This window comes from Electrona antarctica, assembly GCF_951216825.1.
Source record: "Electrona antarctica genome assembly, chromosome: 13".
NCBI classification, from domain to species: Eukaryota; Metazoa; Chordata; class Actinopteri; order Myctophiformes; family Myctophidae; genus Electrona; species Electrona antarctica.
Genome location: NC_136794.1, coordinates 14,453,777 through 14,472,883, shown reverse-complemented (window position 1 = coordinate 14,472,883; position 19,107 = coordinate 14,453,777). Strand labels below are relative to the sequence as shown.

The window sequence follows — 19,107 nt, the reverse complement described above, 5'->3', positions numbered from 1 at the left end:
ATACCGGTAAGTGGTATTACTGCTGGTGACACATCCAGGTAATGTTTACAATGTTTCCATGTGTGTCTCAGCATGAATTATCCATGAAGAGGTCCAGAGGGCTGCTACAGTTCTCCTGTCTGGCTGTAAATCTGCTTCTGGTTCTGTAGATCAGGGGTTCTCAACGTTTTTGGCCGGGGACCCCCGGAAATGCTTTGGCAATGTCTCGGGACCCCCGCCCCGCCCCCTCCCGACCCCCAATATAAATTGACTGCTACAATAACCTTAAACCATTTTGGGCGGGAACCCCCTTTGGTGTTTTAAGCATTGTTATAATTTAGCTATTGAAAAATAGCAGATCTACAAGCTCATAGCGCGCCACCGAGTGGCGCGCTATGAGCTTGTAGGTCTGCTATTTTTGAAAAATCGTGAAAATATATATTTTTTTAAAGTTTTCTTTTGAAAATAATTTGGGGACCCCCTAAAATAATTTGGCGACCCCCCGAGGGGTCGCGACCCACGGGTTGAGAACCCCTGCTGTAGATGTGTGTACAGGGAGTGTCTACCTCCAGCCACACGCTTCTTAGATCTAAAGACTGTATGCTATTTCATTAGAAAATACCAACAACATGCCCCATAAACATGTTCTCAGTGTGCAGGGTTCAATCTGTCAGACCTGTCTGAAGTGAGTGGTGCAACAGTGACACTTGGTGGTCAACAAATGCTCTTGCGTCTGGTAGTGTGTTCTGTACTTTTACACAAAAACTTCCCATCATGCACCGGTGCACAGTGTGAAGCTCAACAGCACCACTTTGTTACCCTAAACATACATAGGGACACAGGGACGGACATTGCTGTTCCTTGGAGTGGCTGCACCACTCAAAAACTACAGCTATTCTCCCCTCTGCCAATAGGGGCCACTAGGCGCAATGCCTAGTGGCATTGCCCTCGTAAACTATTCAAGAACCAAGCCTGGGTATTGTAGGCTCAGACAGCAAAGTATTGCATGTAATCAAAAGGGACATACCTGTAGACATAGATAGGGACAGACATTGCTGGTCATTGGAGTGGCTGCACCACTCGAAAAGTCTTAAAACCACTTAAGCACTAGTCACTTTAAGTATAGCCCACTGGCCATAACAATGAATGACCATATCAAAAGCAGATGACCCCCCCCCTTTGTCCACTCCATATTGATTGAAAGCGAAGATGAAAGAATGCGAACACACCACGTGCACTACAGCACATGCCTGGCTTAGAGATCTGGACACCATGACACCCAATCACACTCACTAGATCTCTGAGGTTCACTAAACATTGTTCAGGATGAGGACCCTGTCAGCAGCTTCCGTCTCCCTCCTTGGCATGCAACACAGTGAATGCTTGGTCAAGACTCAAGCCAGACTGCTGCTCTGCCTCTGTTTACGTGGCTACGGAAGTGGAAACTTCTAACTTAATAAATACATTATTTTAAAATCAATATATTGTGTCATATTGTTGAGTTTGCTTATGAGTGGGATAATGTATAGTGGCAAAACTTCCAGTAGGTTTATTAAACATTATGTAAATCAGAGACATTTAACCACTTACCTGGCATCCCTATTTTGGGCACGTAATTACAGGAAAAGAAAACAATTTTAGAAAATGTCCAACAATTCCAGAACATTACCCCCCAAAATTAATTCACACGGATCTGAAAATGTCACTATTTGTTGTATGATGAACTATAGGCTACAGTATAGGCTTAGGGAGTATTTATCAGCAGGTGTAATTATCAATTAATTCATTCTGCTGTCTCCATCTGTATCACAGAGGATGTCAATTGAAAGAACAAAAATAAAAAGATCTGCACAGTCGAGGTCTTCACGAGTCCACCCAAAAATACCAAACAACACTCGAGACACAAGGTCAGTAATGGTCAATTCGGTTAAGATTCTATTACCTTGGGTCCTGGGTCTGTTTATCATTATGTGTAGACCCATAGGCCTACTCAGCGTTAATCAGGAGTGAAATGCATGAAGTGCTATGTAACTTGCATGATGAATAGGCTGACCTACAATCAGATTACTGCAGAAAAATAAGGGGGGGGTCGGGGGGGATGTTGGGCTGTGCAGCCGTGCCATGCAGGCTGCCAGGTCTGCTGAATTTGGAGAGCACAACAAACATGCATAATCAATTAATCATGCATTCCTTCTTCAGCGAGGTGAAAACATTAAATTGAATTAGTCTCTCATTGTGCAGCTATGTACTGTAGCTGCTAGATTCCATGGAGTAGTCAATCATCGGCCTATTGGTAGAATAGCATTACTGGTAGAATGGCAATGCATTTCTAATAGCAATTGTATTTATTCAGCATGACTGCCGGGGTCGTTTGACTCGTTTCTGTAATATCTCTTTTTATCTTTTTCATTTCACGGTTGCAGTTCATGTCTGCGTATGTTGGACCTGTGATGACAACTACCACAGTGTGGTAGTCACGCAAACATCAAAAAACTACAGCTATTCTCCCCTCTGCCAATAGGGGCCACTAGGCGCAATGCCCTCGTAAACTATTCCAGAACCAAGCCTGGGTATTGTTGGCTCAGACAGCAAAGTATTGCATGCAATCAAAAGGTTTTTACGTTGATCAGCGAAGTTCATGTCACACAGTGATGAAACATTTTCAAACATTCTTTAAGGTGTGCAGTGCAGTACCCCTTTGTAGTGTTGTCCATCCGCGGCATCCATGTTGTTGTAGCTTGTGTCCTCATATCCGTCCACTAAGGAAGAAAAAATATGTTAATGGGAGGCTTTGAAGAGACATATAATAATAATAATTATTATTATTATTATTATTATTATTACAACATAGCCAGTGTTCGCTACTCGTTACTCAAGCCCACTATTAATACATATTTTGTACAAATATAGTCCTAGTGTGTGCATGGGTTGCTAACAATGGCAGTGTGTATGTGGTGAATTATGAATCAATAATTCTTACAATATCTCATGTTCGTGGGCCTAGCATATGGGTGATCCTGTTTATTCATTAGGTATAGTTAATTGCACCAGTCAGTTCGTCTCCAAAGTATGTGACTGTCTTTCCCACGCCGATCCCATGTGGTGAGGGCTTTGCCATTTGCTATCCTGTGCTATTTGTATGACAAAAGGAGTTCCAAGCTAAAACAGTAGATCAAAGGGCCACAGTGATCCTTCTAGGAATGGCCAAATGGTAGTCTGGTCCAATGTGTATTGTGTGGAAATGTACTTAAGCCGTTAGATTTCTATTGTCATTCAGTCAGTTCTGTCCGAGGCCGAAAGGCTGAGGAGCCTATGCCATGCTATGCTTTGCTGTGTACTCCGAAATAAAACATCAAGGAACATCTACTCTGCTGTCTGCCGTGTCTCACACAATTATCTCCGCTCTCCCGTTTTGGTTAAGTAATTCATGGTGTTTCGTGTCCAAAATACACGACATGTGGTGCCGACCCGGTCGTGTTGATGCATTTTTTGCGTCAGGCGAGAGGGTTCGACATGTGGTGCCTAGAAACCGGTGTCTATGGTGCGTTCCAGCGCCAGACAGGAAGAATCGGCGGCTTTTTATTCAGTCTAATCAGCGAGTTTTTGTGAGGGACGACGACGGCGTGTTCCAGCGGATCGAGGAGGGGGATGTCGACGGACCACCGCGATGAGGAGTGTTGCGCGGCGGCGACGTGCGTCACTGTCCAGCCAGTGCACGGGGTGGACAGAGGAGAGGTCGACGAGGGGCGGACAGCCTTCACGGGGGCCTTCGATCTTCAATTCTACGCTGGGGACGGCGAGCAGTGGAGAGGAGCGGTGCAAAACGGCACGGGGACACCAGCGTTCCAGGGGGGAGAGGCGACCACTCGACGCGTGGCGTGGCGGTGGTTTTCACTTTCCTTGGCCGACTGACGACACAAGCTGAGGGCCTTGCGGGCCTACGGGGTCTGTGATGAAGATGTTGTTTTTCTCTTCGTATTCCCATCTCTGTTGTTTCAGAGCTGGGAGGGGGGGGGAGATGATGAGATGATGAGAGTTTGCTTCGAGAACTTTCAGCGAAAACAGAGCGGTGAACATTTTCTCAACTTGGTCCATGCAGCTGAGCGAACTTTGAGGTAACGGAATGCAGCAAACAGAAGAATTTCCTTTGTTCATACGGAGGGGAGACGGACATTCCTTCTTTCTGATTACAATTGTGCGTCACGTTCGTTTGTACTAATCATTTATGTTTAAATTACAGGGCAATTGGTAGTCGTTTGGTGCCGACAGTGTTAAAAGTCAGGATAGTGATTCAATTACAGGGTAATTAATTGGTAGTCGTGTAGTACCGACAGTGTTGAAAGGAGGGTTTAATTTGACTCTTTTGTGGTTTTCTAGGGCTTAAAATGTGATTTAAATTACGGGATGGGAGTTATTAGTGAGGGGTTAAATTTCTGTTGGCTTCTGTTCTGGGATATAACGTGTTCTTCCTTTTTCTTATTTTTCATGTGAATTCCAAAGAGAGTTCATGTGATTTGGTGTGTTATTGGTCCTGTGAATCTCCAAGAGAGGTTTATGTGATTTGGTGTGTTATGGTCAGGATAAGTCTAAGACTTATTTTGATTTCGGTCCTGTGAAAACTCCAAAGAGAGAGTTTCATGTGATCTGGTGCTTATAAACATGTTATCCTAGATTTGAGTAACAACAGGGAAATTAGCCTCCTAATGTTCTGTAACATTTTTAGCCATAAGAAATAACGCAAAGAGAATTCTGATCCGATCCATCCACTGATACGAAATTGTGTTTGAACTTACTGTAATGGAACCCATTTATGAATTATCCACTGATACGAAATTGTATTTGTAACACTGTAATGGAAATCATTTATGTCGAGTTGTGTAATCTTGAATGTCTGTTTGAAAACTATGTTGGGGAAATCTGTTATTCTGGTGTCTTGAGTATTGTTAAGCTGAGGATCAAGGGGGGTGGTAACTGGTAAGATAATTATGGTTTCATATTTCATAGTGACAGACTGTGTCTGTCAAAGGGGGAATGTGGTGAATTATGAATCAATAATTCTTACAATATCTCATGTTCGTGGGCCTAGCATATGGGTGATCCTGTTTATTCATTAGGTATAGTTAATTGCACCAGTCAGTTCGTCTCCAAAGTATGTGACTGTCTTTCCCACGCCGATCCCATGTGGTGAGGGCTTTGCCATTTGCTATCCTGTGCTATTTGTATGACAAAAGGAGTTCCAAGCTAAAACAGTAGATCAAAGGGCCACAGTGATCCTTCTAGGAATGGCCAAATGGTAGTCTGGTCCAATGTGTATTGTGTGGAAATGTACTTAAGCCGTTAGATTTCTATTGTCATTCAGTCAGTTCTGTCCGAGGCCGAAAGGCTGAGGAGCCTATGCCATGCTATGCTTTGCTGTGTACTCCGAAATAAAACATCAAGGAACATCTACTCTGCTGTCTGCCGTGTCTCACACAATTATCTCCGCTCTCCCGTTTTGGTTAAGTAATTCATGGTGTTTCGTGTCCAAAATACACGACATGTACACGTAAGGATCTTCACAGCCTCTACTTATGGGTATTTCAGACGCTTGCTTACAGAATAGCTTCCATAACAAGAAGCATCAAATCAAATGTTTTATATTTCTATCTGGCATGGCTACACATACCACAGAAGATAGGGAACAGAAACACTGTGTTTGTCAGTCCACTTTTATGAGTGTGTTTATGAGCCAGCCTCATTTCTCCACTACATTCTGATCCACTTTATTGAATTAAGGAGACACAGGATGGGAGGGCGAGCTAGACTGGAAGTGAGAACAACAGATCACAGAGAGAGAGAGAGAGAGAGAGAGAGAGAGAGAGAGAGAGAGAGGTAGAGAGAGGGAGAGAGAGAGAGAGAGAGAGGGAGAGAGAGAGAGAGAGAGAGAGAGAGAGAGAGAGAGAGAGGGAGAGAGAGAGAGAGAGAGAGAGAGAGAGAGGGAGAGAGAGGATCAAAAACAGAAAACATAAGGAACAGCGTTTCAGCTTTTCAGAAAAGTCATAGGGTTGAAATCTGAAGGTTAACAGAACCGTGTTTCTCAGCGGTTGGGCCGTGACCCAAGACTGGGTTGCACATTCTTACCATTAGAGGAGATACAAGGTTCCACCATTTAATAAGGCTAGACTATGTTGAAGGGCCTCATTGTGTATTGTGATTGCGATTATTACTGGTTGTTAACTGTATGTATTTTGTTTTGTTTGTTCAGTACGGTACACTACACTCTGGTTCTACTAATGATGCACAACACATTTCAGAGAAATCTGACAATAAAGAATCAATCAATGCACACTCGCGCACGCACGCACGCACGCACGCACGCACGCACGCACACACGCACACACACACACACACACACACAAAGCAAGCAAATGCTGACGAATAGCAAATCTCACTGACTCGGTGACTAAAACTTCCCTTAACCTTCTTTTACTACCCCTCCCCTGCATGGCATGCCTCCAGACCCCAGCTAAGCATGCCAGGCTAATGCCAGCCTAGCTAATGCCAGCCTAGCCACAGCCTCCTGGCAGGGTCCAGAACCTCTGTACCCACCAGAGCTACAAACATTCTAGAGGTTTAATGTTCTCATTAATGAAAGGCTTCAGTAATGGGAACATCTAACTCCAATAATCATGAGTCTGTGTGTTTGACTAGGGTTCGACTGGATTGCTATGTTCCTACAATGACCATAATGGTTTGGTGCACTGCCTCTCTTTGTAAAGGGGGGGGGGGGGGGGGGGGGGGGGTTGCGTGGAGGTGTGACACATTTCCATGACAAATTTTGGTCATGAAGATGGTGTCATGACTAAAATATCTAAAAACACATATTTACACACATAAAAACCCCATGAAAGTGTTTTTTGTGTCCTAAACAACATTAAAAACCCATTCTGGGCGGGAACCCCTTTTGGTGTTCTAACCCTTCTGGACTGGAACGCCTCTTGGGGTTCTGTATAGTATGTACAGTATTAAAAAAAAAAAAAACTTTGAGGCTGCTATATAAATATTTGAAGTTTTTCAGAAAGCTTAGGTCAGGATTTAGAGGGCTATTTAGAATCGGCCTCAGTCCAAAATGGGTTAAAATAGGATCTGGGAGACGGGGGGCGAGTGATGCGGAGAGTGGCGATTACGCAAGCGTATTTTCACGTGCTCGTTTGTGCACTCATTTTGTCATTTTAACCATCCTAGATAAACCGAAAAACACGGGCACCTCACGTATAGGAGGGCATGTATCAGTCACCAGAAAAAAGGACGGGTGTTTTCGATGAATCTAACATGGTTAAAATGGAGTTTGAAGTTTGTATAGGAAGGGGGTGTGGGAGCTAAAATTTATATAAAATATCTAAATACTGAATCGAGCAACATAAAAACAGTCTGGGGTGTTCACAAAGGCCTGAGTAGATGATAAAATTACCAAAAGTTTTTTTGAAAGTGAAATATCCCTTTACGACCTGAGGCTGATTCTACAACTGCCTTCTAAAAACAGTAGTTCTAAAAATATTTCGTATCAAGGACCCCCAAATTGATATTTATATACTGTATTTGGCCGCGGATCCCCATCTGAAAATGTTTTGTGCCACAAACACTTTCAAAAGGTTTCAAAAACGAAGCAGCATATAAGAGTTTACAAATGGAACCAATGGACTATTGGAGTATAGAGTCTGTAGAGATGGTTGTGAAGTTGTGAACCTACCACTGTTCTCTGGGATGCTCGATGTATCATATTCATTGGGTTCTGTAAAACACATAGAGGACATCATGAGACCACCACCATCATCATCATCATCATCATCATCATCATCATCATCATCATCATCATCATCATCATGGTAAATGTATATAGCGCCTTTATCCAAGGCGCTTTACATAGATTGTGCATTACATTCACCCATTCACACACACACACACACACACACACACACACACACACACACACACACACACACACACACACACACACACACACACACACACACACACACATTCATACACCGATGGCGGCAGAAACCATGCAAGATACCAACCAGCACATCAGGAGCAATTTGGGGTTCAGTGTCTTGCTCAAGGACACTTCGACACTAACTTTGGGGGAGCCCGGGTTCGAGCTGGCGACCTTGCGGTTACCATCCGGAAACTCTACCCCTGAGCCACCGCCGCCCTCATGGCAGCCTCGAACACGGATCCGTTCTCCTCATCCATTAATTTGCTCTCCTTTTGCACTAGCTGAGCATTGATGACACACTCACTACTCTGAGGGCCCTGCAGTGGCCTACAGTCACATTCTGTAGAAGACAGCAGTGTGTGTATGTGTACGTGCACGTGTGTGCGTGTGTGCAAAATCAGTTTTGTAATGGTCCAATACATCATGTCCCGTGGAAATTATCTCCACAGATTACGCTACCTTACATTGCTGCCATGCTAAAGATTTGTTTGAGGGGCGATAGCCCCTCCTATGTCCAGCTTTTGGTGTATGTGCTAACACAAACATTAAATGCCATTGACAATGAATGGACAATTTTGAGGTGAGGACGCAAATTCTGTTTGGCCGGAACGAGATGATGTATGATGATGTACGATGATAAGATCGCCCCTCACTTCACACAGGTGTGATTTTTGATATTACTCCTACAGACTTTGTCCAGACATCATGCACATCGGTACAAATTATATATAGTTACTGTTACGGACCTGTCCTATTTTAAATTTTTTGACTGATATGATCTATTTTATTTTGCTCAAGGTTCAATGGGCAGGGTAGAGTATTTGTGCACCAGTTGTGGTGGGCCAGTCTGTGCCAAATGAGCACACATGCAGTGTGCTCATATAGGATGTCAAAAGTATGGCTCACATAAATCTATTCAACACATTTGAAGTTGAACCACATACACATGCATATACGTACATATATCTATTATACATTTGAAAACATGTGCCCAAGCCCAGGAAAGGAACATAAAGTCACCAGCTACTACGTCACTGACACGCTGCAACACGCTGCAACACACACTGCAACAACACACTAACACGACACAGTCTTACCCTCCGCGTCGATCCACGGCTATCTCCTCATGTCGCGCCGCACGGCCACACTCAACAACACCCGCGTAAAAACTGTCATTGCACTGCCATTACAGCCGACTCCCGTCCACACTCACAAACAACAGCAATATCAATAATACACACAAACACGCCACAAGCACCGACACCCCCGCCTAATTTGTTGCCACGTCTATGCAAACAAGCACAGAAAAAATGCCATTCAACACGCTACTTACAACTCGCTTACAATTCGCAGACCTGGCAACACTGCATCCCGTGATTCCACTCTTTTCATTGGCTGCGCCGCCAACATTGTCAAACATTGTTGCCACGTCTATGTAAACAAGGCCGCAAACCCTGACTTCCTACAGCCTACAGCCTATACTTTCACACACTACCACTCGCTTACAATACGTCGACCTGGCAACACTACATCACCCCTTCCCAATGGCTCAAAACCCCACCACGTGACCCACGTGTGTTTCGTGTTACCTTTCACACTTCCGGAAACACTACCGGAAGTTACACGGTACACACACACACACGCACACACACACACACACACACACACGTGCGTGCGTGCGCAGAAAACCAAAAGTAGAAGAAGACGAAGAACAACAACACAGGTTCTACACTGATTCTAACTTGGATGGAGAGCGCCGCGATTACATACACAGTTACAATCATGCAAACACGCCCGCGTCGACACCTGGCGTGGTACAATCGGGACGAACCGAGGCGCATATATGGATAACAACACTACACGCACACGCTGCAACAACGCGCTGCAACACAAAACGTAAGTCACGTATGTAACTATGGTTCTATGAATCCTGGATGACTGCTTAACACTGGATGATTGGCGTCCAGTGTTAAGCACTGCCTCTGGCAGTCAGTAAGGATGAAATAGAACAGCTGTGTACAACGCAGTGTCACTGCAGACACGTGTGTGTGTGTGGTGTGTGCGTGCGTGCGTGCGCGGGGGGGGGGGGGACTTTGGATCGCCTCGCGATGCAGCTGAAATGGCACACACACACACACACACACACGCCACAAAACGCTCATAATAATAATAATAATACACAATTACAACACTACACTAATCATAACAACAGTACAGAACAGTACAGTACACATGAGTACAGTACAGAAAGAAAGCTCACATCAGAATATTAATCCATGTAATAATAATAATAATAATAAAACATAATAACACAACACTAATAACTATAATATCAACAGTACAGAGAACAGTACAGTACATCAGAATATTAATCCATGTAATAATAATAATAACAATAAATAAGCACACAACACTAACAACAGTACAGAGAACAGTACAGTACACATGAGTACAGTACAGTACAGTATACTGTTCCTGCGCCTTGCCATGCTCTTTCAATCATAATAATAATAATACATAACAACACTACACTAATAACAACAATAATATCAACAATACAGCGAACACTACAGTACACATGAGTACAGTACAGTACAGAAAGAAAGCTCACATCAGAATATTAATCCATGTAATAATAATAATAATAATAATAATAAATAATAACACAACACTACTAACTATAATATCAACAGTACAGAGAACAGTACAGTACAGTACATCAGAATCTTAATCCATGTAATAATAATAATAATAAAAACACACTAATACAACAGTACAGAGAACAGTACAGTACAGTACACATGACTACAGTACAGTACAAAGACTTACAGTACAGTACAGTACAGTATACTGTTCCTGCGCCTTGCCATGCTCGCTTTCATACGCACATACACAAAACCAAACAGGGCCACTCAGCCAGCTTGGCAACTTTGCGCTTTCCAAGCAAATGCATAAATGAAAACATCATGGGTTGCCATTGCCTTCTTCCCATTTGCGACGCATCGCGTTAGGATGAGCGGGCCGAAGGCCCGCGAAATTCTAGTCATGTACATATGAGGTTTACAAATGAACCTCTGCGCTCTCTCTCTCTCTCTCTCTCTCTCTCTCTCTCTTTTCCACTCTCGCTCCTCCCCGTCACCCTCCTTAATTCTCTCACTTAACCTCCCTGTTCTTCTGCCTTATCAGTCTCTCTCTCTCTCTCTCTCTCTCTCTCTCTCTCTCTCTCTCTCTCTCTCTCTCTCTCTCTCTCTCTCTCTCTCCTCCATCTCTCTCCCTCCCTCCCCTCTATCTCCATTGCAAAGAATTAGAGACATGTGATTGGATGATCACATGGCCCCACGGGCCCCAGTAAACCGCCCGTCTCACTCCGAGTCCCTTCCCACAATCCTCCAGGGTGACTCAGTGTAAACGGTACCAGGAGCCTCTTATAAACGCATTGATCTCATGATGATGTATGCATTGTGAACTCACTTGGCAACCCGCTGTATTGTGCTGCAACTGCATAGTTACAGTTATGCTGTATATCATCGCTGGCAGGCAGGAACCTCTTATGTCCACATTTTAAGCTTTACATTTTTTTCATAAATTAATGTCCTACTTTGTCATACAGTGTCACACAAAAGTAGCAGAAATAGCCAGTAAGACCAGTAAGACGCCTGAGGGCGAGAAGCGACCTCGGCCTAAAGGGCGAGGTCGCGTGCACGCGTCCGCCTGGGTGACAGCAGACTGACGGCAACAATATTAAGGTGCATTTTGAATCAGAACAACTATATTGAGCCACAAACAGGACATAACAGTCACATCCAGCGGTGGACAGTAACAAAGTACCTTTACTTGAGTACTGCACTTACAGTAAGTCAATTCTTTGAGTAGCCTATTGTTAATTATATTTGTGACTTTCACTTCAATACTTTCAAAGACAAATAGTATACCGTATTGTACTTTTGAGTCAATTAGCTATATGTAATGCATCGCGACACAGTGTTTTCTGTTATTTTCAGTATGTTATTGTAATTTTTGGAAAAAGTCTGGACATTTTTAGATTTTGGGGGGGAAAGTGTCTACATTTTTGGTATTTTTAAAAGCAAGTACTCCAGTACTTTAACTCAAGTACACATTTCACTGAGCTTCTACTTGTAGTTGAGTAATATTTGACCAGGAGTATCTATACTTTGGCTCAAGTACGTTGTCCACCACTGGTCACATCCTAGTAGGAGCTGCTCTCTCTGTTTACAGAATGCCCATGCTACCCATCGTATGACAGATGTGTTTTCAGCTGCTCTCTCTGTTTACAGAATGCCCATGCTACCCATCGTATGACAGATGTGTTTACAGAATGCCCATGCTACCCATCGTATGACAGATGTGTTTACAGAATGCCCATGCTACCCATCGTATGACAGATGTGTTTTCAGCTGCTCTCTCTGTTTACAGAATGCCCATGCTACCCATCGTATGACAGATGTGTTTACAGAATGCCCATGCTACCCATCGTATGACAGATGTGTTTACAGAATGCCCATGCTACCCATCGTATGACAGATGTGTTTCAGCCTCGGGTGTAGAAGGACGTTATCACTTGCAGCTAACGGGACTTAGATAAATCGTCCATCGTCACCCCGTTAGACTTCAAACACGCAACAAACACAAATAGAGCAGCAATCTGTTAATGTTCACCCGAGTCAACACACACGTTCCTGAGTACTGCTGGTCACTTGAGGATAGAAGACGGATGACATTCAGAGTTGAGACGTGGACTGTTCTCTCAAAGTGCTCAGTACACACAGCTGGGGGAGGCCAGAGCCGGAAAATCAGAGAAGATGGAAGAGATTAAAATCCCTCTGTTAGATTTGGCAACGTGCTGCTGTGGGCCTTACTGTCTGAAAAAAGGGAATACCGTACTTAACTTTTGAGAAGTCACTGGGCCGGACGTATAGTGCCCTAAGTTTAACCCTGCATGTCTGCAGCATCTGTAAAATGTCTTTGGGCTCCATACATAAACTTGGAATGTTTTAATTATTTATATTATTTCTCAGTTTTGTTTTGTTTGTTTATTGTGATTAGGTTATTATTATAGGTTATTATGATTTATGAATCACAATACATGTTATGTAGCCCTGCTGCAAACCAAGCAGTTACAGGTACACTACAGAACAATACTGCTTCTCCATGAAGCTTTTCATTTACTGGGGATTTCAAGATATGAGGAAAAGCTACAACAGATTTCCAGCACTCTGGGGCTGGCACGCTGTGGCTCCCTTCTGACCTGATGTCTCCTCTGGCCTAGCAATGGAATGAGAGGAACAGATGGAAGTTTGAAAGAGTAGGCCTCCTCAGATTCACATTCTGACATTCTGACCTTGATATGAAGACAGTTTCTAGGATTTTAGTTTACTAAAATCCTAGAAAATGTCTTTACACGTTGTTTCACTAGAGGCTGACGTTGGCTGAGTCTGTGTTAAATTCACACAGTTCCATCAAGAGCCAAGCAAATGTTTTAGTTGACAAAACAGGAAAGTGTTTTGTTACATCCCACACAGACTTAAGCAATTAGTTCAGGGTTTGAGACCATGCAGCAGCCTTCTGGTTTGGACTCAAACGTCTCTTCATAGCGCAATTTGACAGCATAACCATTATACATTTATGCTCTAAACAGGATAGCACATAGCTGTGAAAAATGAATAATAACTGTCAAGTGGCATTTCTTCCTCAGCCTAGTGGGAATATGCATGCAATCGGTCGCTGCATTGAGTTGTGGCGATTTGTACAAAACGGGCTACTCCTGAAAACTTTAGAAGCCAATCGTAGCCAATCAGGATTGATTATGAGAAATCAAACAAACCCGTCTTGATCACATGACTATGGAGAGCATGTGTACCGATTTGCGTGAAAATTGGATAAAATCTGAAGGAGTAATAATTATTAGAAAATGTGTTTTACATATGTCGGCCTCCTGGTGGCGCTATAAAGAGCAGATGTGAAAAATTCCAGGCAAAGGTTTTTTCTTGGCCTCTAGGGAGCATGCATACAAGTCGGTGCAGTTATAGGTAAAAACACTAATCGGCCAGTTATAGCGCCACCATGAGGCTGAGTTGAACATTTTCAAGTGGCATTTCTTCCTCGGCCGAGGGGGAATGTGTGTGCAAAATTTCACGGAAATCACACGATGTGTTCATGATTTGCGGCATTTTGTTTGAAACGGAGCAGTCCTGCGAACTTTGGAAGCCAATCTTAGCCAATCAGGATGGAGTCTGAAAAATCTGAAAGACGTTGAATGGCTCTACACAGACTGTGTACCAATTTGCGTGATGTTTGGACAAAATCTGTAGGTGTACTGTCCAAAAATGTGTGTTGCACAAAGCGGCCTCCTGGTGGCGCTATAACAGGCCAATGTGAAAACTTTGGGGCAGAGGTTCAGCTCTGGCATTCAGGGAGTGTGTGTGCAGACTGCAGAGTAAGATTAACTGGTCACAGACAGATGGACGGACGGACGGACAGACGGACACACGGACGGACGGAGTGCAAAACATACTGGGCCCTATTATGCATGTCTTAAGTACCAGGTCTTATTACTTAACTTAAGACCTGGAGGCGTGATCAATGCCATTTGGCTATTCTGAGTGGCCAAACAGCATTGACCACGCCTCCAGGTCTTAAGTTAAGTCATAAGACCTGGTACTTAAGACACGCATAATAGGGCCCACTGTCTCCCCATGCCTTCGGCCTGGTGGAGACAATAATAAGAAATGTTGGTGTTCCCACCGTCACGCTGGGAGGTACTGTGTTCTCCATTCAGCCTCTTGAAGAGTGATCGCATGACCTTAGCACTGCCAAAGCGTTTGAAACGTGCACGCACATTCTCGTGGTACCACTCCAATGTGCCGATCTTCAGGACCCTGTAGAGAGGAGAGGGGATCAAAAGGTGCAGTGATATACAGTGTGGCAGACGAACTGTAACTTAGATGTCACAGATTTGATAGTTATTGATAGATGTCTAGTCAACATCAATAGATGTCTAGTCAACATCTTTGAGTAATACATGAAACACCTACAGTACACTATGTACTTGACTACATTATGATCTGTATGTGTAAGAAGTCAGCTAAAATGCCTAAAATGTTAGACAACTGCTCACACTGGGAACACAAACAGCCGTTGAACTATTTTCCCTGAACATCTGCTTTTGCGTGCAGCCAGAGCCAGATCCTCTGGATGATGATCAGACAGCATATTGTAGATTACATGCATCAGATTCAACTATGCATGTCAATAGCAGATCAGTGCCACATTGCAGTGAATGGGAGCCGACACCCATCCAAAAGACAATTGTGACAATGATTACAACTTGAAATATTACGTTACTCATCACTCATAACACACATGCAGCTGACATAGACCAGTATTTATTTAGCTGTGTGCCTGAGCTAGAGGCACCGCAACTTACCTTGTCATGCGACAGGGGTCACACACCCAGCCACATTCCTTTTTGTTGTAGCGGCTGCAGGACTTGCAGGTGTACAAGTTGCAGTCCAGACACTGGCGTTTGCTGTTGACCAGGAACTTGAAGGGCTGCAGACAGCGGATACAGTGCGACTCTGCGAGACTGCTCTTCCTGCCCAACAACTCTCTCTTAGTGTCTTCCTTCTCAATCTGGGTCTTCAGGTCCCTGAATAAAGACATGACGGAGAGGAGAAAGCCATGGAACAGTTGTACCACTCACTCTCTTGTGCACAGTATAAATACTTGACTGACAGTATACTAAATACGCACACATGCACACACACACACACACTTTTATCAAACAATTGTGACAATGATGTGTGATGGAGGCCGGATATTTTACAGTTGAATAATAAATAAATGTTTGAGTGCACTGATGGGTGTTCACTGAAACTATACATTCCACTGAGAATGTAATCACCTTAAATAACCACCAGTAAGACACCCTGAGGGCGAGATGCGAGCCACCTGGGTGACTTCTGTACTGGCCATATATAGAGAGTGTCTTGAGTGTACAGGGTTTGATGAGGTCAGATCAACATATGGAAGAGCCGGAACAGGAAGGACGGGTGGGAAGGATCAACATATGGAATGTCAGAACAGGTGAGCTCCATATATGAAGATCTAAAGGTTTCAGGTCAGATGTAGAGTTGCTGGCCGGCTCCATATATGCAGATCTAGGTGATGAATGAACCAACGAACCAACGGGAAATGATATGGCCATATATTGACATTCCTATATGGGGAAGGGCCCCTGGTGATGTCATCTACGTTGCGACTATATGCCCATATATGGAGATCCCTGATTATGTCACGTGATGTCACGAGGCATGACCATATATGGAGGCCTGGGTGACTAGACATGATGTCACGATGCGTGACCATATATGGAGGCGTGGGGTGACGAACGGACGGATGGACTGACGGGAAATGCCCGTTTTCATAGTAAATGCGACCTGCAGTCGCAACCAGTACAACAATTTCTACATTTCTAAATGGCCGGCGGTCCGGCTATATCTATAATATTGCTTGAGGCATAAAGTTAATAGAGAATAAGCAACACATGGGGCTTCACAGTCAGAGTCTCTACGGAACACCACAATGTACCAACAAACCAAAGAAATTCAAAAGAACAAAGACTCTCCATGCCTGTAGTTATTTTGTTTTCACATCTGGGAAGTGGGAACAAAGCTGAAAAACTGGACCCCAGGCAACAAAAGGCATTCTCTCTTTACTCCCTCTGTCCCCAGGGAATACAAAACTGATATGAACAGACCAAGGGCAAATCCCATCATTGTAGCTATAGGCCCATGGGAGACTTTCATTTTTTATTGAAATGTTAATGCTCCTCTCCAATCTGTAAGGCGCATCATAATTCATACACAACATGAATGCGATGAAAGCAATTTGAAAGTGAGAAATATCTATATCCTTCAAGAGACCACAATAAACATATAGAAACAGATAGAAAAATATCAAAGCTAAAACATCAAAGCTACAGTATGCCTGCAAAAAAGATAAGGTGACCGGTACGAACAGGGGATTAATGTGTCTATTGATGGAAGATGATTCATGTGGAAGAAGTTCATGTGTACTAAGCCTCTTTAATCACTTTAACTGCACGTCTGTTACAGTACCATATGTTTTACCAGACCCCATTTACACGTCTGTTACAGTACCATATGTTTTACCAGACCCCATTTATGAAAAGTTATTTCAATTCATGCTTTTTATGGTAAATCTCTTATCCCAAACTGGACGATACATATTAATGTTATATTAATGCCACTTAATTTAACTTAATTTTTGCAAAACATTTTTTAAGTATCGTGCAACCACTTCCTTAAGTGACTATGTGAGTGGGTGGGTGTGTGAGTGGGTGGGTGGCTGGGTGCGTCTGAGCACGAAAACAGCATGGTTGTTACGCACATATTAACTGTATATATGGTGATTGCGGGTGTGCCAGTACAGTACAGTACAGTGACAGTACAGTACAGTACAGTGGAGGGTACAGTAGAGGGACCCCCACACGGTAACTCTGTAATTTCTCAACCGTTTCAGACGCGGGGCGGCTCGCCGGAATCGGGCCGGCACCCTGGGTGCGTTCCTGTGGGTCTGGAACTCACACTCCCTAGAGGCCAAGGAAAAACCTTTGACCTGCATATTTCACATCTGCCTTTTATTGTGCCACCAGGGGAGGCACAATATGTTTTTGTAAAACACATTTTCTGATAATACAAAAATCACACAGTATCTCAATAGTCAGGATCTGTCCGATATTTCATATTGTCATTTTTGGAACAAATTTAAATGCTTCAAATCATGAATTTGAACATCCAATTGCTGTAAAAGGCGTAAGAAGAAACGGCACCCTTTTCACAATGGCCTATTATAGCCCCACCAGGAGGCCACAATAGACCTGTGCTCCATGCCCATGGCAGTTCAGATAAAGTGTAAAAGTCGACAGAAGCGACCTCTCAGTTGGCTGTCAATTACAACACATTACATTTTCAGTGTATTTACCTTAAACATTTATGGAAACTGTAACTGAACCAGCTCTCTGTATGTCATCCAGTTAAATAATATACTAGCTCTAGCTGTCTACTTTACGTCATGCTAACATTGCGAGACAGGATATCGTACGACCCAAAAGCAGGACAGACAGCCAGAGCTCCAAAACACAAGGGAAATGCACTGGGTAAGCGATATGAGGAGTAAAATACCAGGAGTACCAAATACTAGGAACTAGGGATTCAAAATACAAGGAATACACAAGGAACAAGAGAAGATCGACACAGGTGACTTACACTACAACTAATAGTAACAAGGAACACATAAGAAAACACAACAGGAAAACAGAACATACGGTATGACGTCTACTCTACACCCAAATCAAAGCCCACCATTACATGCATAATTGTGCAGTGTTCTGACATGTTTTTAATATACAGTAAATGATAATAATGTATGTGTAATCACATTGTGATGTATAGTGATGTTTGATGTCATTCAACATGTGATTAGACATACGTATGATGTATTTTTGTATGATCTTATGTTGTTTGTTTCCTTCATGTCATCTTGCTATGACAACCATATCTGTTCCAGAACATGGCTCATAATAAAAGTGAATAATAACTCACAGTTTACAAGGAATAACACGCACACGCACACGCACACACACACACACACACACACACACACACACACACACACACACACACACACACACACACACACACACACACACACACACACACACGCAAATATCTGATGATTGTTTGGTATGAAGTTTCATAAAATGACTTCTCCGAAGGCCTTTAAGACCCTTTTGTACCTTGAAAATTCAATGGAGCATTTACCAAAAAGGTACATTTCGTTAAAACACACAGCTCACCACCACTGAGAAACTACAATAGATAGTCTATGTATACACAATTACACATAATATGGCAATTGTAATGGTGAAATCCTGAGTCATTGAACGCTTTATGAGTAAGTTGTTGCAATACACTAAATCAACTTAATGGAAACAATTTCAACTTTGTTCACACTATTTTTCCAAGAAAACAAAGAAAGGGAAGGAGGGATAAGGAGATCAACGCAGGGTTTTTATTCATATAAAACAAGCAGCCATAGATTTCTTCAAT

General features: G+C 43.2%; 1 protein-coding gene across 3 annotated transcripts in view; it reads right to left on the bottom strand.

Moving 5' to 3' along the window:
• Positions 1 to 19,107, bottom strand: part of mlphb (melanophilin b) — a 49,623-nt gene that overhangs the window by 16,754 nt on the left and 13,762 nt on the right. For all 3 annotated transcript variants that reach the window (XR_013791378.1, XM_079518288.1, XM_079518289.1), the window contains exons 3-6: positions 15,402 to 15,623; positions 14,720 to 14,853; positions 7,709 to 7,750; positions 2,674 to 2,738 (exon numbers count right to left, since the gene is read on the bottom strand). Coding sequence is in view for 2 of the 3 variants with exons in the window: in XM_079518288.1 (XP_079374414.1) it covers positions 2,674 to 2,738; positions 7,709 to 7,750; positions 14,720 to 14,853; positions 15,402 to 15,623 (463 nt within the window). In the remaining variant the exon portion in view is untranslated. The remainder of the gene's footprint in view (positions 1 to 2,673; positions 2,739 to 7,708; positions 7,751 to 14,719; positions 14,854 to 15,401; positions 15,624 to 19,107) is intronic.